General features: G+C 46.4%; 3 protein-coding genes across 5 annotated transcripts in view; 2 read left to right on the plus strand and 1 right to left on the minus strand.

Moving 5' to 3' along the window:
• LOC126540209 (glycogenin-1-like) overlaps positions 1–22,835 on the plus strand; it is a 72,822-nt gene that overhangs the window by 28,095 nt on the left and 21,892 nt on the right. For 2 of the 3 annotated variants that reach the window (XM_055075880.2, XM_055075879.2), the window contains exon 6: positions 1,740–1,890. In XM_055075880.2, coding sequence (XP_054931855.1) covers positions 1,740–1,890 — 151 coding nt within the window. Of the gene's footprint in view, positions 1–1,739; positions 1,891–20,299; positions 20,345–22,835 lie in introns of all 3 variants that reach the window. The other variant, XM_050186998.3, reaches the window with a different exon arrangement.
• On the plus strand, positions 2,657–4,731 carry LOC129387160 (uncharacterized). Its single transcript, XM_055075881.2, has 2 exons — positions 2,657–3,070; positions 3,180–4,731. The coding sequence occupies exons 1-2, from the start codon at positions 2,782–2,784 to the stop codon at positions 4,211–4,213; spliced, it is 1,323 nt and encodes a 440-aa protein (XP_054931856.1). The 5' UTR covers positions 2,657–2,781; the 3' UTR covers positions 4,214–4,731.
• LOC129387159 (uncharacterized) lies at positions 6,436–9,413 on the minus strand. Its single transcript, XM_055075878.2, has 2 exons — positions 8,977–9,413; positions 6,436–8,490 (listed from the first exon to the last, which is right to left on the minus strand). The coding sequence occupies exons 1-2, from the start codon at positions 9,310–9,312 to the stop codon at positions 7,027–7,029; spliced, it is 1,800 nt and encodes a 599-aa protein (XP_054931853.1). The 5' UTR covers positions 9,313–9,413; the 3' UTR covers positions 6,436–7,026.

The raw sequence follows: 22,835 nt of genomic DNA on the forward strand, positions 1-22,835 counted from the left end.
TAAAGTGAATTGGGGTTCATAAAGGAGGCTTAAGACCGATTAGGATAGATTAAGGTGGATTAAGGGCCATGGAGCTGGATTACGTTGATAGAGGTGGATTAGGGTGTATTAAGGTAGATTGGGACTATTCAGCAGGATTAAGTTGGATTAAGGTGCATTATTAAGGATTAAGGCGGATAAAGGAGGATTATGGTGAATTAGGGTTGATAAAGGAGGATTAAGGCCGTATAGGGTAGGCTAAGTGCATTAGGGGCGATGTAGGTTGATTAGGTTGTATTAAGCTGGGTTGGTAATATTAAGGTGGATGAAGGAGCATTAAGATGGATTAAGGCGAATTAGGGTTCATTGAGTATTAAAACAGATTAGTCTACGCTAATCCTCCTAATTCACATTAATCTACCGAATCCACATTCATCGACATTAATCCTCCTTCATTCACTTTAATCCACCATAATCCACGAAAGTCCTCCTTAATGCACCCTAATCTACCTTCAGCGACCTTAATCTACTCGAACCCTCCTTAATTAATGCACTTTAATCCTCCTTAATCAACCCTAATGCTTCCTCATTCCCATTAATCCACCCTAATCCACTATAATCGGCCTTAATTCACCTTAATTCACCCGAATCCACATTCATCTACCGTATCCCACTCTGATCTTTCTTAATCCACCCTAATCCTCCTTCATTCACTTTAATTCACCCTAGCCCACCATTATCCTCCTTAACGCACCTTAATCCTTCCTAATCCATCCTTATCCTTCTTCATGCACTTCAATCCACCCTAATCCACTATAATTGTCCTCAACGCACCTTCATCCGCCCTAATCTACCTTCAGCGACCTTAATCCAACCTAGTCCTCCTTTATGCACCTTAATCACCTTCATTGACCCTTATGCACCTTCATCGACTTTAATCCACCTTAACCCTCCTTAATATACCCGAAGTAATTTTAATCCAATCACTAATCAATCATTACTTTGCTAATCATTAACCATCTCTTATACGCGGCTGCACATGCTTTGGTTCGCTTCCCGCCTTCCTTCGGTCACGTGATATTTTCTGTAGCTCACAACAGGACCTTGAAACAGAGGTCTAAGGCTTTCGCTTAATAAGCCACACACAAAGCGACGTGTCACAAGCAATACTATAGATCAGACGCACGAAGTAAAGGATCTGACCATGTGGCAGAAAAATCGTCTGGAGTATAGAACTAGCCTCAAAACTCCCTTTACGTCGGTATACCCCGTTCATACGGCTTTAAGAAAAAGCCAACCTCCTCGTAAACGTTGCCTCCAGCATTTTTGATGCTGTTATTTGCATTTCTCAAAATTTTCAACCCCACTGGGGTCCGCAACTGGCCCAAAATAACACGCCTCCATAGAATCCTGCGGCCCGTCCGCGGGAGCCCAGGAGGAAAAGCGCGCCGTGCGCAGCCGGCGGGCGAGGAGAATCAAGGAGGAAAGCGCCGTGAGGAGGAGAGTGTCGCTACTTTCAAATTATCAAGGGGCTTTAGCTGATACCGGCCCGGCCGTCACATTCCATTAGATTCGAGGCGCCGCGGCATGAAGGGGCCACCGGCCCAAACTGATCCCGCGCCCGGTGCCTATAGAAACGTTCTAGAATGCGGGTATTTTTAGGACTTCATACTATGTCATTTCAAACAGACCCTCCCTTTGTGCCCCATTATAAGCGTGGCTGCAGTCTGTGGCGCATCTGAAACACCCGTCCTCCGTAGGTGGGACCTGTTCAGCCGCCACGTGCAGCCCAAACTGGCGCGACACCCATGCGGCGACGAAGGCCGCAAGCCGGGACTCGTCTGCCGCGAGGAGATCTGCACGCCGCTCTACCGGGAGGAGCCATCTACCGCGGTGCCCACCGACACCACGGTGAGAGGCTTTAACCATTTGCTACCCAATCCAACACGGTTCGCGGCAATTACGCCGAACAGCACATCCTTGAGTGACTTCATTCGAATAATCTGCTGCCTGATGTCACTCTGGACAAAGCGCTAAAAGCGACTAAAGCACAGAACACCTATACATGGGTTGCACGAACGTCACATCCGCAAGCCAGGAAACCGGAAACCGCCATGTTTGAGAACACTTGCTGCGGAGATCGTGCTGGGTCGTGTACTCTGCAGTAGTAGAAGACCGACAACTCCAGATTCACGATGACAATTTGTGCCATTTTTGGCTGCAGAACGAGAAGCGATTCTTCTGCTATCAAGGACAAGGCACAGCCACACATCGGACTGTTTAGTTTGCCCGCGGTTATTAAGAACCAGTGTGAACGAACGAGGCTCTTGTCTGAGCAGCGCCGGAGTGTTTGGCTGGCAAGGATAAACAGAAAGGACTTGAAGAATGACAAGTATGTCCGTGTTTGCGGTCTTCACTTCGTCAAAGGTAAAGGAATTTTCAGATTACGCCTTTTATAACACTAACTCGCCTGTCCGCTTCTCTTTCCTGCTGCCGAAATTGTTTGTTTACCCGCGGCGTTCACACGAGCTTTTTCTGAAAGCGCTAGTCAAAGCTCTGTAGATTGCCAACTGTGCGCTTTAAATTGCAATTTATACACGGTACATGTGTATTTAATGCATTTGCATGTGTGTCCTTTTAAAGGGAAGCCTGCCAATTTGATGGACGATGGAAACTGCTGCCGAAATTGTTTGTTTACCCGCGGCGTTCACACGAGCTTTTTCTGAAAGCGCTAGTCAAAGCTCTGTAGATTGCCAACTGTGCGCTTTAAATTGCAATTAATACACGGTACATGTGCAGTTAATGCATTTGCATGTGTGTTCTTTTAAAGGGAAGCCTGCCTGTTTGATGGACGATGGAAATCCGGACTGGGCACCGAGTCTGCGGCTGGGCCACGGCCGTTATGACCGCACTACTGTGGTTTCATCCGCGCGTTACATGCGGTGTAAACGGCGACAGCAGAACAAGCCACGTGCAGTGTGCAAGCAGCCCGTGAGGCCTGTAACGCCACCTGAGCACGCCATAGGCTCGGAACTAGAGCCTGATGAGCTCACTCCAATGGGCCCCATTCTGGAGTCTACTACAACGACAGGTTCGTGTGCATATGATTCCCAAGCATGTTAGTCTAAAGGTTTCTCAATTTTATTATGTCCTGAGTTTCACACTGACAGGCAATTCTGTTGATCTGTTTCTTTTTCCAGAGGCAGAAGTCCAAACTGAGCTCACGTGCAGAGACCTCCAATTGCTAGAAGAAGATTACCGCAAACTATCCGTTGAGCTGGCCACGTTGAAACAGCAAAAAGAGGAAATGGAAATGTCAGAGGCGTCCCTGCGTGAAGACCCCAACAAAGTGTCATTCTACACAGGCCTTCCAAATTTTGTAGTTTTAATGGCTGTGTTCAACCTGCTAGAGAAGTTTGTTAAACACACACCACAAAACTCATTGGTAAAGTTTCAAGAATTTTTAGTGTTCTTAATGAAGCTTAAGTTGAACCTGCCATACCAAGACCTTGCTTACCGCTTTAATATATCGGAATCGACAGTATGTCGGATATTTGACAAATGGCTACACGTTGCATTTTGCAGACTGAAGCCTCTGATGTCATGGCCCTCAAGGCAAGCAATAAGGAGGACAATGCCTCAAGCCTTTTTTGAATCATTCGGAGAAAAGGTAGCGGTCATAGTCGACTGCTTTGAGATCAAGCTTGAACGGCCGTCATCCCTGCAACCAAGATGTCAGACTTGGTCCCAGTACAAATCTAGCAATACAGCCAAGTACCTTATCGGAATATGTCCTCAGGGAGTGATCACCTTTATTTCCGATGGTTGGGGAGGCAGGACCCCTGACAAACATATTACTGAACACTGCGGCATTCTTGACCATTTATCTCATGGTGATGTGGTACTGGCTGACAGAGGCTTTGATATTGCCGACAGTGTAGGCTTGTACTGTGCAAAGCTCCACATACCTGCATTCACCAAAGGCAAAAGACAATTGTCAGCAGTGGATGTCGAGGCAACGAGAAATATTGCAAATGTCAGAATTCACGTTGAGAGGGTGATCGGCTTGGTTCGTAACAAGTATGTCATAATGAAATCCGTTCTGCCACTAGAGTATGCGACTCTCAAACAGGGACACCAGTTCGCACCTCTAGATAAAATCGTCAACGTTTGCTGTGCACTGAGAAATTTCTGTCAATCTGTTGTTCCTGCAAATCCAGAGCCATGTAGCTAAGCTTGCCGAGTATGCGTGGTATTTGGAAAAGGCTATTCTTGCACGATAATGTGAGAGAGAATAGTCTAGAGGAATTTGAACTCCCACAAGTAATGCCGGAAGAAGTAAAGAACGCCTTGGGAGCTATGCAAAGGGGGAAGGCAGCTGGGGAGTATCAGGTAACAGCAGATTTGTTGAAGGATGGTGCGCACATTGTTCTAGAAAAACTGGCCACCCTGTATACACAATGCCTCATGACCTCGAGCGTACCGGAATCTTGGAAGAACACTAACATAATCCTAATCCATAAGAAAGGGGACACCAAAGACTTGAAAAATTATAGACCGATCAGCTTGCTGTCCGTTACCAGGCAGGATTCCATAAAGGCTACTCAATAGACCATATTCACACTATCAATCAGGTGATAGAGAAATGTGCGGAAGATAACCAACCCTTATATATAGCTTTCATTGATTACGAGAAAGCGTTTGATTCAGTCGAAACCTCAGCAGTCATGCAGACATCATGGACTCTGGACATAGACGAGCCGTATGTAAAGATACTGGAAGCTATCTATAGCGGCTCCACAGCCACCGTAGTCCTCCATAAAGAAAGCAACAAAATCCCAATAAAGAAAGGTATCAGGCAAGGAGATACGATCTCTCCAATGCTATTCACAGCGTGTTTACAGGAGGGATTGAGAGACCTGGATTGGGAAGAATTGGGGATAAGAGTTAATGGAGAATACCTCAGTAACTTGCGATTCGCTGATGATATTGCCTTGCTTAGTAACTCAGGGGACCAATTGCAATGTATGCTCACTGACCTGGAGAGGCAAAGCAGAAGAGTGGGTCAAAAAATTAATCTGCAGAAAACTAAAGGAATGTCAAACAGTCTCGGAAGAGAACTGCAATTTACAATAGGTAGCAAGGCACTGGAAGTGGTAAGGGAATACACCTACTTAGGGCAGGTAGTGACTGCTGATCCGGATCATGAGAATGAAATAATCAGAAGAATAAGAATGGGCTGGGGTGCGTTAGGCAGGCATTTGCAGATCATGAACAGCAGGTTGCCATTATCCCTCAAGAGAAAAGTATATAATTGCTGTGTCTTACCAGTACTCACGTACGGGGCAGAAACCTGGAGGCTTACGAAAAGGGTTCTACTTAAATTGAGGACGACGCAACGAGCTATGGAAAGAAGAATGATAGGAGTAACGTTAAGGGATAAGAAAAGAGCAGATTCCAAGGGATGGGAAGCGTAGCAGGGGGCGGCAGAAAGTTAGGTGGTTGAATGAGATTAAGAAGTTTGCAGGGATAAGATGGCCACAATTAGCACATGACCGGGGTAATTGGAGAAGTATGGGGGAGGCCTTTGCCCTGCAGTGGGCGTAACCAGGCTGACGATCATGATTGTTGCATACACTGTGCAATTTACCTGTAACAAATTTTTACCTGTAATTTTTTTACTGTACTCAGCATAGAGGCTGCCAGTTCTCTCTTAGCAGAACAAAACATCCCAAACATCGCACTGCTTGATTTTAGAGCAGACTATCAAAAATTTTTTTCTGTTTCGTACTATCAATGACTGAAATTATCAAAAGCGATTGTTCAGTGTTCCGACCTAGAAGTTTTGAAAACGCCCTTGCGTAATATTTTTGTCTGTTTTGAATTTGTATGTTTGTGACCCATATAATATGCAATTTTGTTCGAATCTATCTTGCAATTGTTTGTTTGCTGTTTGCACCTGTCTGGGAGCACTATACTGTTTCTAGTTGCTTTGCTTGAAACATTATTTGTATTCCTGCTGATGCAATGATACGTTGATGTTTTGGATCTTACTTCTGGTTAAAGTATGGCTTGCTTTGTGAATGGTATCTAGGAAACCAATTTTGTTCAGATGTTTTGTTAAGTTGTACTTTTTTAACCTAAATTCTGTGACCTGAATTATCAAATGTCTGATTTTACACTATTTGTTTGTTTATGGGGTTTTACGTCCGAAAATGACTCGGGGTATGAGAGACGCCGTAGTGGAGGGCTCAGGAAACTTCGTCCACCTGGGGTTTTTTAACGTGCACTGACAGCGTACAGTACACGAGCCTCTAACATTCCACCTTGTATTTCTATTTTATATTGCTCTGTAATCGCAACTCCTGTCTTGGCAGTGCTGACAGTATGAATAAATAACATTCATTCAGCACTAAGGAACAAGGACGCAAAAGAAACATACCACAGGACGGGTGCTAACTACCCAATCTCTTTATTGTTGGCAGTGTGATATACTGATTGAAGCTTTCTCTTCATACCGCACTGACAAAGCAGTCTTGCCTAGTGAGCTCTGAAATCTGCATCACATCAAAGACAAATGCAATTGAAACCACAGTTGCAACTTGAAGGGGAAAGTCCATGTACATTGAGAGTTACAGTTGTCTTTCAACCCTTCTGTCGTTCGCCTAGCTTGTACTCGGGCATAGAATAGTTTGATTGGTCCCCACATGTGTGACGGATGAGTATGACCTTCTGTTTCGGTGTGTGTTCCAAGAGACATTGCACAGCAGATCACAAGACACCATCTCGGAATGCATAGCGCCACTCGAGTAGAGCATTGTAGCAGTGGCTGGTTATGTGGCCAAACTTCTTTAGGAGTTTCTTCCTTTTCCACATGTGATCTTTCCCATACCATTTGTATGTAGCTGATGAGAGCTTGTTGCCATGCTAAATCCATAAATCCTTCATTAGCTACAAGTCTGATTTGAAGTATCTTCTGCAATTGCTGACACAGAACTCATGGTAACATATTTGTGAAAGCTTGGGGCTTTTGTTCCAGGGACTCTGCTAAGATTTCTTCAGTTGAGCACAGTCTGCACAATACCAGTGCTTCTGCTTTGGTGCCCGCTTCATTCCAATGCACGAGTAGTGGAACCATTTGTATGGGCAGTGTTCCCCATCACATGCCACCATTCTTCCTGTTTCTGGGCCTCGACAGTAACAGTACACAGATCTTTTAGCACTAGTGCCAGCCTTTGGTGTATCTTTTCGGGTGAAGTATTGTGAAAACATTTCAGGTAGCACAACATGTGTGAAAAATCGTGTTGCCAATTCCAGAATTCCTTGAAAGAATGCACAATCTTCCACTATTCTTTCAATATGTACAGAAGTTGGCGTCCAAACGACAAAGTCGCAGTATTTCACCGCACACATTGCCAGCTGTGTTTGGACTTGGTAGAAATACTCGTGCGTCCTCTTTAAGCGAGGTCCTTCTGGACTAGCTTCCAGGCAGAAATATTTGTTGCTCAATGCTGCTTCTAGTCCTTGTACTGCAAGTGAATAAGGGCATTTTACTTCAACAATGCCTTCACCGCAGCATAGACAGCTGACAATAGCATCTGGGGATGCTGCAAGGTGGGGATATTTGGCACTTAAACAAACGCCGGCCCTTCTTAGTGTCACATTGTTGTGGCATTGCACTGCATTTGCTTGGTACTTGGAGAGGGCAGCACTTTCATGCTTGAGTCCCCAGTCTGTGGCTTCAGATGAAAACTTGTTTTTCTCTGGGTAGCAGATTCTTCTCAACAAGCTTATTGACGGGTAGTCCACGTTTGTCCTACACACACTCTTCATAACTGAAGCTGTTACTCGTCCAGCTCTAAATGCAAACCACTTTGCACATTTTGACTGCTCTCTTGTTACGGCTTCGACATGCTGCACCATATCTTCTGTTATCACCATTTCTTTCAAAAACTCTTCGGCTCGGCTCACCAGAGCAGGCAAATCCTCAGAAGCGGCCTCTTCACACATTAGGGTTCGAAGAAGTAAAGGCTCTTTTGCTCGTGGTGGATGAAAAAGAGAGCTATATTTTTCATGCAGAGTAAACAACGCTGGCGTCACTCCTGCATCTGCTATTGCTGAAAAGCACTGCTCAAGCTCTGCATCTGTCGCAGCTGGGATTGGCAGTAGCCTATGTGATGAAGGGGTTACATGTGCAGTAATAGTACTGTTTATAATGTTGTCCATCTTTTTCTTCTTTGCTTTTGACGAAGAAAAGTCGATTTCCCTTAGCCTTCGGAATTCAACATTCCGGCTATGAGCTGGCAGCCATGTATTCTTCTTTTCAGTACAAGTAACGGAGTCCCTCAGCCTCACAGCTGTCTCTATGGCAAAAAGTGTAGCAGCAACATGCGAGCATGCTTCGCCTACACCTGCCATGCACGTGCAATGCGCTGTCCCGACAGTTCCATCTGCTTTGGCAAGAATCCACACTTTAAGGGGTACCTCCCGTAGGCGCTGAGAGTGGTTGACCTGAAATGTCAAACAACATGATTTCAGCAAATACAGTTTTTGAAATGTGAAATGTCAAATAAACTGATTTCCACCAATACTGTTTTCGAATAAAATGACCTCAGAAAATATTCTTTTTCATACGACCACTTTGCTGAGCACCAGCAACAGTTTGTTGTGTGGTTGTACGCCACTTTATCCACAAAATGTGGCAGGAGCACCATGGTTTCACTTGCGCTTTACAAGGTTCAGAAAAGCTCGCTCTATAGCAAGCAGTTGAGAAAGTAATTTTTCTAACAGTTGTGATGCTTTGCTTGGTCATATGTTAACAACTTGTGCACCATTTTCTAACCACTTGTTCTCAAGTTGCCGCTGTACGCGTGCTAGGCAACAAAATGGTTACGCTCAACAACAAAAAAGAAACAAATCAGACAGTCTACAGGAACACAAAGCGTAAATTTGGAGAAATAAAAAAATGCGGAGCTTAACGATCGATAATTTACTAACCTCGCTCAAAACGATGACGCGCTCTGATGCCAGCTGCTTTGCTGCGATGCTCTTGACCCATCCGCTCGTAAAATAATTATGGCCTTCTAAGGATTTGTACGCCTTCATCTGTTGCAAAGTAACGTGACTTGTTGAAAGCACCAAGTAATTGACGATGTCGGCGTGCGTGACGGTGGGCAGCAAGTCGACGTTCGGCGTAGCGTCCTTGCCGATGCACAGTTCATAAGGGTCGATGCCGTCACACATTTCGATCTTCGCTCTGTAACGTGCCCGAGTCGGTCCTACGAGCTCTTCAGAGTATGATGGACAAAGCGCGTGCAAATTTTCTTTCGTCATGTCGCAAAGATAAACCGAACGACATCAAGCTCAGGCGCGGCGGTAGGCGGTATAAGCGTGCGTCCTGACGCGGTCGTTCTCAAAGATGGCGCACGCGCGATTTGCAAGCCGGAACTGACGTCACGTGCAACCCATGTATATAAACTTAGAGAAGGGAAACTACCTTCCACAGTGCAACGGAAGTAAGAGTAGTGGTGGCGTTGTGGACTAAAGTATGCGACCGAGAGATGGCGCTGGCAAAATCAAAACTAAGATCATCATCATTACCTAGTGAGCAATATGGCCGCTACGGTAGCGGCTGGAGGGATCGTTGCGCTGCTCGCTCGCTGGTTTTGGGCGTTTTGCTACCGCTTTCCGGGCGGGTTTGTGTGTACGGTACTATAAAATGATTACAGATACCTTTACTATATCGCCAGGTGACCGAGAGGCCTCAACTGGCAAAAAAAAAAAACACGTCAGACAAGTAAACTTGCATTGTTTATTGTCAATCGTGAATGAAGCAATACATGCCCACAATTTTCGTACAGGTCAGGTGGAGCTAATGCTGTCAGTCACTGAGTTTACAACGTACAGAAACACAGATAGTAATCTATTTAACGGAATTAAAAACTGGAATCGAGCGAAGTTTTCTCATCGTGTTTGGCGTGCCGCTAAAGCAAGGAGAAGGAAGCTTCAGACAACTATATTTGTTCTCGGCTACACTCGTACTTGTATTGCGTGCAGTGCTGGCCGACGTGTTTCATACTATACGTATATTGTCTGCCTTCGATGGCTGCAGCTAGATTTAAAAAAGAACCATAAGAAGTGCTCGGCAAAGATGTACTGTCTGTAAAGTGCGCTTGAGCTGCAATGTCGCATTATTTTCAAAACACATTGGCGATGGGAGCGAAGTGCAGAGGAGGAAAAAAAAACATTATGCTAAATTTTAGATTGCATATTGTCTGTTCTTGATATTTCTCCTGCACGTGTAGTATTCAGGTGCCACAGTAAAGGCTTTGACACAAGTGGAGTAGCCTTAGGGAGGCGAGGAGCGTTACGCAGACGACAGTCTTTACAAGGAGCTTTGCAAATATTGTGTATAAACAAGGACACTAAATAAAAATATAAGTATACCCAATTAATGCTCACAGATCGTTGGAAAATGCAAGTTACGGTTTAATGTTGAAAACACATCTCGGTTTCTGTTTTCACACAATGGAAAAAGGTTACAAGGAGACGAACACTTCAGTTGAGTAACAGAGGTGAGCAAGGGAAGCCTCAGCTTGTAGCCAACGTTTCAACAATCAAACATATTAGTGAGGGCCGTGACGAAGACAACTTCCCACGTTGAGGCTTCCCTTGCTCGTCCACTGTTGATTGGCTGAATGTTCAGCCAAACTTCGAGTATATTTTAAAAACTTTTTGTGAAGAAAATGTTGTCAGGTATGTCATCTGCTGTTTGAAGAGAAAGAAAATTTGATTTTATTGGTTTGTCATGTTTCAGGAGTGTGGACTAGGCCGGTTGTGTGAAGTTGCCTTTTCTAGCCAACTCTTAGGGTGCAGGGCTAGCCTAGTTACTGATTTCATGCAAACTGTACATGAGCCTTTTGTAGCTAACAAATGAAAAATAATGCGATATCCAGATCTAATTCTAGTCCTAGCACTTATCATCTTAACAACGTTCCCTTAGATTTCGTCATGTCCTATAAATATATTGGTGTACACATTAAAATTACTTAAGTTGGATCAATATAGAGCACGTCATTAACAATGCTATTCACCTGCTCGGGTACTTGCAGTGCAACTTTTCCAAAGCACTGTCTATTTTAAAACTGCGCCTTTACTAAACTCTAACACGCTAGAAACTTCAATATGCATCTGCAGTATGGGAATCTAATCGCGTTCATCTTATTACTTCACTTGAACGAGTATAAATCCCTTTCAGCCCTGGAATTTTTGTTTTTACCGCAGATTTTTTCCCCTTGCATTTTCTTCAATTTGAAGGTCCAAAGGACATGCTCACAAAATATAAAGCTTGTGCGTGAAGTAATTACCGATTTGGCTTCATGTCTTCAAAAAGGGACATCAGGGCTCAGTGGGTGTAGGAATGAAAAAAAAATTACTTTATTTTATGCGGCTATTACAACAAAAACTAAGCACAAAATTGATTATTTCATTATGTGAGAGTCCTTGAAGCAATTCCTGGACTTCGTCAAGCACAGGTGCACTTTGCACTTTTCACAAAAAATTCGAACTTTCCCTGCGGAACCATCCATTTCACACCGCTGTGCCCTAGCGTTGGTGTGAGTTGGCCTTGACACCCCGAGGGTGAGGCTTGCCCTTCACATATTGCGTTATGTCCAAACGGCCCTTGAAAGGGACAATCTGCTCATCAATGCACAGATGCTCCTATACCTCGAGATCATGGCACCTTGCTTGCAAATTCTTGAGCAGAGGTCTCACCTTCCAGAGTCTCTCATTGATGTCCGGCTTGTTCGCATCAACAATGTGAGGAGTGTTGCGCAGCTTCTCGAAGCGGTTGCGCGATATCTCGCTTGATGCAATGTTAGCAATTCTCATTGCAGGATTCCAATATAGGTGAAACCTTGGATATTTCAGGACACCCATTATCAGATGGAGAGCCACCAGACGTCTGATTTCATCTTCATCAGTGCTTACACACGTGCCAAACTGAAAAACAGAATACTGATATGTTTTCTCAGCAAGCTTAGTAAAGACGCTCTTCGGGACATAACGGCTAAAATAACCAAATGGTGAGAATATCTCATCTTCCATGTGAAGGTCTTCCTGAGCGGCCTCTTTGAATATGGTCTCTGGCACCTTGAAAAGGCTTTCTCGCCCAGCCACTTGCCATTGGTTGTGTGCTATCCTCTTCCGAATCAGCTTCGCAACTGTCACACTCGCTCTCCGCTGTGGTTCCAAGCGCGTCGTCCCCCTCGTCACCGCTGCCGCCAGACTCGTCGCACTCGCCTTCCACGTCTGATAATTTACCGTCGTCCAGTTCTTCAAAGAGACTACCCGTGCATTCTTGCAAGCGTCGTGAGCGTTGACATGGCACGACTAAAATAAGGCCGCCATTATTGATGCACCAAAAAAATATGAAAGAGAATACGGCTAAAGCGAACAACGCACGACTTACAACCACTAAGCCCTGATGTCGTCAAAAGTGGACATCTAAACAAAGGGTCACAACAGAAAAAGTATGCAGGTTAGGCCTACAATTTTTCGCATGCCGCCTACGCTAACAGTAGGAAATAAATATAAAAAATATCAGCCACAAATACCCGAGACTTCAAAAGTTACACATTGTGAAAGTCGATACTTAGCCGAAGGCTGCTCAGCCATGGTACGAACAAACACTTCGTCGTCGTCATCACGTGAGCGTTCACAAAATGCTCCGCTGCTGATCGCAGTAGCGATAGGGCTCTCGGAGGAACAACCCACAAAAAAATTATTGTTTTCAGTTTTGGTTTTACACGTGAGAAACACGTTTTACTTTGTGGGATCAATTGACGACGCCAGGGCCGAAAGGGATAATATAACTCTGCTCGTTACATTCTATTATAATTATAACCGTACTGGGAGTATAACCTAAATGAAGCTAACCAGCACTTATTCCCCTAGCTAACCACCGCAGTTGCTCGTGTTTCGCCATTTCCTAAAATTTTCCGTCACACCACACTTCACGACAACTTCATACCGCGGACTCAAGCACATTTCAAACAGCATCGATCTTCGCAATAAGGCAGGAATTGATTCTCGTTACACGAAGTCTTTCTTTCAAACTTTCATCCCCCGTACATCTCAGGAATGGAACCACCTTCTCTCAAGTATCGTAGCCATCACCTATAACAAACTTTTTTCGCAAAACATTAGCTAACATTGTATAATCAGGAGAATCATTGCGTTACCAGCACTCACTGCTCTTGTTTGTTGGTTTCACTCTACTGCTTTGTAACCATTCCCCTCTTTAATTGCACATAGCACTGAGCGTACTTTAAATAAAAAAATAGAATACTCAAGTGAAGAGTGACTGCCAGAGTTTGCCAACATGAAACATAATTTCCACAAAATTGCAGTGAGCGGTTTTGAAGGTTTTAAAAATCTTTGCAGTTTCATGTAACAAATTAACGCTGTGGGGGAGCATGTGATACTTAGTGGTGATGCCCGTCAATCGGATTTGCAAATAGCAGATGACAGAGTTTGTGCATTAGCAAGTTGGAACTTGCTACATTGTTTCTATTCCAGTCGTCATGGCTATAATGACGAGAAAAGAAACAAGTTGGGACTCAACATGTTACTTCGATTGTCATAAAACGCCCTTAAAAGCAAGTAAGCTTGTATGTCAAAGTTTAGTATTCCTGCTGGGTACGATACAAAATTGTAGACTGCTACTTTCCTGATAGGGCTCACAGCCCTCAATCTGGTAATCTTGCAAACATTTCATGGTGAGCCACGTAGTTCAAGAGGACGTGTTGTCATTATGGTGACTGCTAAGCTTCTTATGGCTTGGCGTGGGCAGCTTGCAGACCAATAATCTCTATTTTGTCCATCTTCTTGAAAAGAGAAATGATGGAACTATGACAAACAAGCAAGCAGAACAGGGTGGAAGAAAGTTAATCAAATAAATGAACAAACCATGGTTCTAGTTGAAGTGTTCAGAAACATACCTTGCGAGGATTCTGACTCTGTGGTGACACCTTCACTGTTGACTTGTACGTCGAGAGACAATAGAGCCCAAAAGGGTGAAAAAATATGAGCAGCGTCTTGGAGGCTGTAGGCAAAAGAAGAAAGAGCCTCAATTACACACACGCACACGCACAGACTATTAATCCAACTGTATCTCCGGAAGTGCATTTGTACTAATGTGCAGTGAACTTATGACAGTCTATCATTCATGCAGGCACAGCAAAAACTATTAATTTTTTATACTGTACTCCGTGTTAGGCATTTTAGCAACGTGACAAAATAACAAGAGCCTTGTTTGAATTGCCTTTGAAGAGCAATAACTTTATTGTAGTTTTGCACATTGAAAAAAAAAACTGACTACAGGAATCTGTTTTATCCGCCTCGCAACCGAAGAAATTCATAGTTGAAAATGCGAAGCAATTTCTTTTTTTTACTGCCTGGTGCACACACGCAGAGGCTGCAAAGTTAATCCGCTTTCTTGGGTAGTTTTCAAACAGACTCTGCTCGGTTCCAGCGACGAGTTATCACGCTAGCTAGCTAATTTTTTTCAATCAACACGTCATTTCGCGGCCAGAGGCGGCAGATCACTGACGACGGAAGCCGTGTATGTAGCCATTATGCCAATGAGACACTGCAGCTGATAACATTCACCGTCTTTAAACACGTCCGCCTGGTAGCGACTGTCGAATGTTGAACGCATAAACTGGCTGAGATATTATTGTGGTCTAAATAAAACGAATCTACGTGATGCCGTACAACGGTAACGACCACCCCGTTCGCAAATATATACCCGCCGTACAATTTGAATCGATAAACGGCACGGACTACAATCGATACCAGTGGGTTGCTGCTTATCACACGTCATTGAGGTCTCAAAACCTTTCTCCAAGTAATAAACCACATCTTTTAATAACGAATGGATGGATGGATGGATGGATGGATGGATGGATGGATGGATGGATGGATGGATGGATGGACGGACGGACGGACGGACGGACGGACGGACGGACGGACGGACGGACGGACGGACGGACGGACGGACGGATGGATGGATGGATGGATGGATGGATGGATGGATGGACGGATGAACGGATGGATGGATGGATGGATGCTATGAGCGTCCCCTTTGGAACGAGGTGGTGGGTTGCGCCACCCGGCTGTTGCTATTATACTGCCTAATTTCCTGCCTAAGTTAAGAAAGAAAAGAAGAAAAAAACACTATGAACTCCCACAACCGAATTTTCTGACCGCCTATTGCGAACTTTGCTTTTGTACGTCTCTGCCATTTTGTCGTTTCCCTATACTTTTCTTCTGCCAATCTTCCAATCGCCTCTTACTAATCTCTATTGCGGGCATGTTTACTTTTGCGCCAATCTCGCTGAGCCCAAGGGCTTCAAGGAGGCCAGTGGGACCTAAATCGAAATGTTTAGCCTCGTTGAGGGCCCCTAGCAGAAAAATACAAATTAAAGTATGCGACCAAATTCAGTAGCTCCATTTGCGTGCTTCATGCTGGAACGCGCCGCGGTTGATTTTTCGCCCTCTGTGGAGATTTATGGAACTTGAGAGTGTGCGGGGCCTGACTAAAGCGCCTAAAAATGCGCTAACGCAACCGCAGACTTCAATGCGGTCACGAAAAAAAATTGAGAAAGAAAAACAGCTCTCGTCAGAATGAAACATCTATAGACGGCTCTTCGCCTTCGCAGGTAGTAGTCATTAGCGCATGGAGGAAGGAAACTCAGGAGAGGCCCTGACGTCACTCTTTGTGAAGCTAAAGTGAAGCCGGAAGTTGGCGTTGCTCATGGCGTTGCTACAATTATCGGGCCAGCTCCTCTCTTGTTTCCATTTCTCGCGAAACCACGCCGCGCTGCGTGCAACCGGGCTGCTCGGACGCGCACGCTCCGCAGCAATACTAAACAATCGCGATGTCTCTGCATTACCGTTGCCGAAGTCATGTTCAAAGAAGTTCCTAATGAACTTCGCAAATTGGGCCGTGAGGTCGAATCGACTGCTTTTTCCAACTTTTATGAAAATAAACCTGCCTTATAAGGCCAGCAAACTGAACTGTTCCCATCAACCGCAGTACCGGCTGCTGCCCAGTTCTTGCGTGTTTTTTCTTCTTTTTTTTTTTAAGGTCACCTTTATCGCTGCCTTCTACTTGCTTTTCTCTGCTTGGGCTTCCTGGGGCTCTCAGACGGTCTTGCGAGCTAGACGTTTGGCGATACCAAAAAAATGTACGCATTCTCACTGCACTGCAAGAACGCACTGGAGACACGTACGACACATTTGCGATCAATTTGGAGTTTGTGAGCACAAACACATTCTCGCTTGAGGAATCGCCGTGCTTTATTGAACAAACTTCAGTTGGCCGCGCATCACTACGACAGCGCGCCGGCGAGGAGTGAGTGAGAAAACTTTATTTCGAATCAGAACGATTCGCGTCCGGCGAGTTAGTGGGCTGGGGCACCCGCCGAGGTTACGGCCAAGAGTTCTTGCCTCTCGGCGGCTTCCTTGGCCGGCTGGACTGCCAAGGGTTGTTCTTCCAGGTTCGAGCTGGGCAGCGCGGCCTGTCATCGCGCGCGGAGGCTTTCGATGGAGGCTGAGCCGCCGGCGAGGAGGCAGACAGTCATTTCTGGCTCCGCGTTTAGATTCATTGACTGCGGCCTGAGCGGTGCCTGCTTCCCACGGTAAATGAAGCTTCACGGAACCAAAGTTCTACGATAGCCGGCGCACGGTGCAGAACAGTACGCGCGTAGAACCGGCCTACGTGCGACCATGGAACAGCCGTTTGATGTGTTCGCAGGCGTATGCTCTGTGGAGCCTTGCCGACTCTTGCAGTGCATCCTCGAACCTTCACTTCCCTGCGCTTCTCGCGCGCACAGATAAGATACGCCTGCGGTAGGGAGGATTCGTTTCTTAAGAGAAAGCAGCCGCTTCTTTCCCATCTTCCAGGATAAAGCATCGGCTGGCAGGCGCACGGTGCCGAGGGCAGCAAAATCCACATATTCTGCGTAAAGCTCTATGAGCACGCGTATTGAGGTACACCTGTGCAGGTGTGCATGAACCTCGAACGCGCTCTGATTGAAAGACTTCGTGCTGTCGCGAGTACTGCGAGGAACAAGCAACAGTTAAGCAACATGTGTTTTAATATGCACAAAAGCAAGTCGTTACTGAACACGAACTATGCATTCATAACGTAACGTTCTACGTGCCGCAAGTGCATCATATGCGCTGTGAAATGCAGGAATCACTGACCTGTAAGGCGTACATTGTACAGCCCGAGCCAGCGCGCTGAAAATAAGCGGATGTAGAGGGAGGTGCTGGCGTCTGCGATTAGTCCGGTTCCCCTTACTTCGCATGCGGTGGCTAGTCGAAAATCGCAGCGGCGTGCAACGGAAGGTTAAGAACGCCGCTAAAACGGATCCTCAGCAAAGAACGATGCCGTATAGGTACCAAAAGGGCTCGGGCTCGGTAACGTTAAACTGCCATGCACATAGCTTCATTATACGCAAATAAACCTATGCTCTCCGGCAGGTGCGAGTAGCCAGTGCCTGAGCGATCGGCGGCAGCCATCTTATATTCCTTTCCTTCGAAACGGGGCAGTCTCCTGGCTATTCAGAAAAAAAAATCATTCTTGTTCGGCATTTAAAGGGAAGCTGAAGAGTCTGTCGAATTCAATAAGACGCTCATATACGGATGCGGGAACCTTATAAACCATATAGGTAAAATTTGGGGGGGTTTTTTTTCAATTAGGAGCGACGTCATCGTCGGTTGAAATTGCGCTGTAGCTCCGCCCCCCCGTCGAATGCCGCGCGCTGCTGCTGACGCTGACGATGCGAGCGGAGACCGGAAACCGCGGTGTTGTGACGTCAACTCTAGTGTTTCGTTCCTTCGCAGCGTCCGCGACCATGCCTGACCGCGCTTGTTTCTGCGTGCGTGCCATCGTAATCTGCTTCGATCGACCCTGCATTCCTTTGTTTGTGCGTCTGCGTGTATGTAGAGTGGTAGTCAACGTGCGTGGTAGTCAACGTGAGTGGTAATCAACGTGAGTGGTAGTCAACGTGGTAGTCAACCGATGAAGGTCACTACACGTACTGCATGGACCGGGAAGCTTTTCACGCGTTTAAACCGTCTTTGTAGATTGCCGACAGCTTTGGACAGCGCACAAATGCCGACGATCGCATCCCCGCTTACGTTCCACGAGGAGGCATGCAGGAACACAACACTACAGTTGTTTGACCGGAAACGAGCTCACTAGATCGGCGAAAGATCGGCGAGATCACTAGATCGCTTTGCAAAAAACATACTCACCAAAGAGCATTTCCAACATTTCCAACACGAGGAGATCCCAAGACATTGCTTTCGTTCGCGTTCGCACTGCTCGCACCAGCATCGTTTGCTTCTTCGAGAGGCCGGCTCTTCGCAATCGGCTCGTACATGTAGGGATTAACGCCGAACTCCTCAGAAAAACGCAGTCTCTCTAAATTTTCCATTACCGTCTCAGAAAAACAGCACCAAACTACCTGGCACCGCGCTTCATGTGTAGCGGCAGCGGTCGCTTACTAGTGTTGACGTCACGAGGCGCCCGACCAATCACAGGCGAAAACGAGACGCGCGAGTTGGGCGTGTCCGCTGCTGCACTTTTCGTCGAAATAAAATATATTTGCGCTTTCTTTCGCTCAATTTCGATACGATATTCGAATTCGGAGGGTTGAAAACCATTATGTACAGATATTCACTCATTTTTTCTGGAAAACCTTTCAGCTTCTCTTTAATGCATCTTTAACACATACAAGTCACTATGACGCGATGAGTTTTCGCGGTTTTGTGACGTCGCGTGACAGACAGGTGAAGTGGATGCAGCCCGGAACCTTTTTACCAATAGCAGAGGGCTATAATGGCGAAAAGGCATCGAAGGAGAAATAATTACTTTTCGTTCGTCCGGTCGAATTATGCGTAATCTGTGTGTACACGTCATATCACACGGGGAGAGGTGGTCGAAAATGATTTGGTGGTCCAAAAAAAGATTTTGACCACTCGCAGACGGCTGATCGCAGAATTCGAATAAACCGTTTGGAATAGCGTTACCTTACGGCGCCCCTTATCTGAATATTTTTTCGCACACGCGCCACGCGCGGGCGTCGCGGCGGCGGAGCTAGATGGCACGGCGTGTCCAAGCGCGAGAGAGGAACCCGGTGCATACTCGCCCCATAAATGACGCGTCTCTTCTGCGGCAATAACCTCCTTTGCTGCACTGCATTAGTGCTAATCGCATCAACGTCGACATCGCCGTGCGATTGGTTATGCCGGAGCTTTCTTCAGCAACATGATGCCACTAAACAATTTTTTTAGCAGGTGGTATCAAAGGTGAACATTTCTGACAGCGGACAGGTTCGCACAGCGCCAGCGAGCAAGGCCAACCCATAACCTTACATACCTATAAAACCGCATTAAGCAATAATTTGTACCATGCAATTCAACATATCTTTTTTGGGGGTCTATATTTTTTAAGGCTGTTCTACTTTTACGCCGTCAATATTTTGGTGCAGCAGCAACAGTAGTCATTGAGCTCCGTTAAAAGTGGAACATCTGATAAGAGAAAAAGGGACATTAACATTGTTTTACTACTGTTTGTTGACTTTACCGAATATTTAAGTGCTTCTCATTGGCTGTTTCCCTCAGTTTCGTTGTTGCGAAATTTGGGAAGCATTATATCGTCTTTCAGCCGCTTCTTAGAATTCCTAGAATCGTTTCCCTGAAGATAAGCAAGCGACATAGTTTCGCTTCCCCGTCTATGTGTCGTCTGTATCGGAGAAAAGACCCAGTTCTAAACCTCTACTAGCTGTTTCGGTCAATTCCTGCGCCTCTTCGTGATGTGGCGCACTGCCACTTTGCTAAGACTGGATATCTTGCGGATCAATTCACGGCATCTTCCACAGCCTTTGTGTTTTGTGAAATGAATAGCTATGAATAAAAACTATGAAGAGCTATGATGATATAAATAGAAAAGATGAATAGCTATGACGCCGCTTCGAGCGCGACCGCTTATTTTTAGATAGTCATTGCAACAAAATTGCAGCCAGGATCGCTATACTAAGTGTAGTGGAAATTGCTGCAGAATATCAAGTATGTTGCAGTGATTACTGCGCATGTATACTGATGTGCCCATAAGGTTCACGGATGGCATGGCGATGTGCGCCAGATTACACAAGAAAGCTAACGTTCGTTTTCACTTTCATCTTCGATGACTTCTGCAAGAATTTTTTTATACTTGCGTTTCTTATTTTTTTATGATTTCTAGGAACCCGCGAGTCCAGGCACTTGTGGAACGCTTAACTCGAAAACGGTGAGTGCTGCTCAAAGGTTCTCAATATTAGACCGTTAATGCGCATGTGTCTTTCACAGCGAAACCAGTGCTCACCAAGACTCGCGTGTATGCTCATCTTGCTCTAGAAAGGCGTACACACCTGCATGTATCATACGGCGGAAACAGGTTAAAGGGGTTCTGAACGAACACGCGGGCTTGGTGAAAAAACGCAGTACGCGGATGCGCTTGAACATACCAGCCAAATTTTGCATTCGTCTGCGCCGCGGGGAGCTCGTCAGTGGTCCGCGTAGTCACCTGTTATTGCGATAGCAATCGCATGCGCACTCCAGCCGCATTTCCGCCGCCATTGGCGTCGCCGTGATGTACGGTATAAAGTTGAAAACACCGTGACCGCGCGCCGTTGCTGTATGTGAGTGAAAGCGTGCGAGGGTTTCTACTCCGGCGGCGCCAGCGTATAGCGCGACCGGCGCGAGCCCTTTCTAGGAAGCGATGTGCGATTACTACTGAGTCTAGGTGCTCAAGGGCTGATAACTTCGTAGCTTAGTTCGCGTTGAAGCGAGAGACAGGCATCACGAGGGTCAATTCACTCGCTGCCGCTCTTCCTCGCGCCACTGTTTTGACAGCAAGTGCCCATGTTCATCGAGTAAGATGTTTTTATGTTTGCCTGTGCGTGCGTGACACCATGCTTGTCAATTAGCGAATGTTTACAAGTTCATACGGCCAATAAAACTACTATTCTTCTTTCAGCTGTCTAATAATTTGCTGTCGCAATCGATGTTTCCCCTGTCGGGTGAAACTGCGACTTTTCTTTTTCTCAAACACTCTCTTTTCAACAGAAGCCTACTCCTCACTCTTTTCCGGCTGTTATAGCTGACATAAATCAAGAAGCTTGTTTAGATGAGTGCGCTTCTTCCTACTTTTACTGCGTAAGTTTATTGACGCAGTTTAATAAACAAGCTGAAGTAATCAAAAACCTGCGTATCGAATTTCGACAGGACGGCGATAGTACGATTATCGTACTGTCGCCGACTATCGTATGCAAAACGCTCGATTGCGCCCGCCCGCGTAGAAATGAAGCTTTGGCCACACATCTTATCAGGGTCGTATCCGTCGAGTCTCGCCTCACTCCACACGTCGTCCAAGCTTACGTAGCAACCGCAGACAACTCCTGCAAGGGTGTAGTCTCAGGCCTTGGGCCCAACACCACTACGACGACGCTGCTCGAAAACCTCCGCTGCTCAGAAGCCCCTGTCTTACACGCTCGCATGATGGGACCTACGAATACGGCCCTGGTCACATTCTCCGGCACCCACGTACCCCGCTACGTCCTTATGTACGGAGCAGAACTCTGCTGCCACGTATACCGACCACGACAACAGGTGTGCAGCTTGTGCTTGTCGATGGGCCATCGACAAACGCCATTGCCCGGCGTGTGGCATCTCAAACCCACCGAAGGAACATGAGTGCACAGCTAAATGTATTCACTGCAACGGCGCTCATCCTGCTACTGACCCTCGCTGTCCATCGCGTCAACTGCCGCCACACAACAAATCGCGCATGCTTCGTGAAAAAAAAAAAAAAAACATAAGGACCAGCGCCCCCCGCCCGGATCATCGCAAGGCCAGCCTGGGACGACGACTCAGCAGAGCTCTCAGCAGAATATGACCCAAGCGGCAACGACACCGGGGAGCTCGGCGGAGAACCCCTGGACTAGAGGACGCAGACGCACTTGCGGATCACCCGGGGATCGCCGCCAAACTGACCGGAGTCACTCCAAGGGCCGCTCTAAGGGCTGCTCCAAAGGCCGGACTCACAGCAGCGGCTGTTCGAGGGACCGTGGCCATAAAGGAAATGGATCTGCCAAGAAGGAGCAAGCGGTAAGCTGGGCAGCGCAGTTCCCACCTGTATACCCTTCTCCACATCTCCACATCCCTTCCGTCACACAACACTCTAAGCGCAAGCCCACACCGCAACCCATGATGACCGACAATGAACCGCGTCTTAATGACTCCGCACAAACCTCTCGCACCGACTACTGTACACAACAGGCACTGAACGAAATAGCAGTCTCTCTAAAGGCAGAATCGGTTGCCATAATTCAGGCAGAAATGCAAAACATGAAGGAGGTCATTATGGCTGAAGTCACAGCTCCACTTCAACAGCTAATACAACAGGCTCTGCAACCCGCTGTCCAGCATATAGTGGTCGGTATTAAACAACAAATAGCGACTGCACACGGCCAACTTTCAATCTCTCCGCCTTCATCCAAGCGCTCCCTGTCCCCTTCAAGTGAAACACAAAGATCACATCCTTACCTTCGTCCTGCCCGATTACCGTCACCGGACCGAAAACCCGCCTCAGTGGGCCCGGAACACTCACTTCCCGGCACCTCCCAGGCCGATGAGCCGCCACCCGGACAGCCCCCGGGTACAAAACACAAATAATACTTGATCATGGCCAGAAACCGTAAAGGGACACGCGCTACCCCCCAACTCGTAAGCGTGTGGCA

Source organism: Dermacentor andersoni, chromosome 2 (genome assembly GCF_023375885.2).
Source record: "Dermacentor andersoni chromosome 2, qqDerAnde1_hic_scaffold, whole genome shotgun sequence".
Taxonomy (NCBI): domain Eukaryota; kingdom Metazoa; phylum Arthropoda; class Arachnida; order Ixodida; family Ixodidae; genus Dermacentor; species Dermacentor andersoni.

Coding starts and splice junctions, on each gene's coding strand:
- LOC129387159 (XM_055075878.2), bottom strand. CDS start 9,312: ATGACGAAAGAAAATTTGCACGCGCTTTGTCCATCATACTCTGAAGAG. Junction 8,491..8,976: donor GCGTCATCGTTTTGAGCGAG/GTTAGTAAATTA, acceptor TTGACATTTCAG/GTCAACCACTCTCAGCGCCT.
- LOC129387160 (XM_055075881.2), top strand. CDS start 2,782: ATGCATTTGCATGTGTGTTCTTTTAAAGGGAAGCCTGCCTGTTTGATG. Junction 3,071..3,179: donor GGAGTCTACTACAACGACAG/GTTCGTGTGCAT, acceptor TTCTTTTTCCAG/AGGCAGAAGTCCAAACTGAG.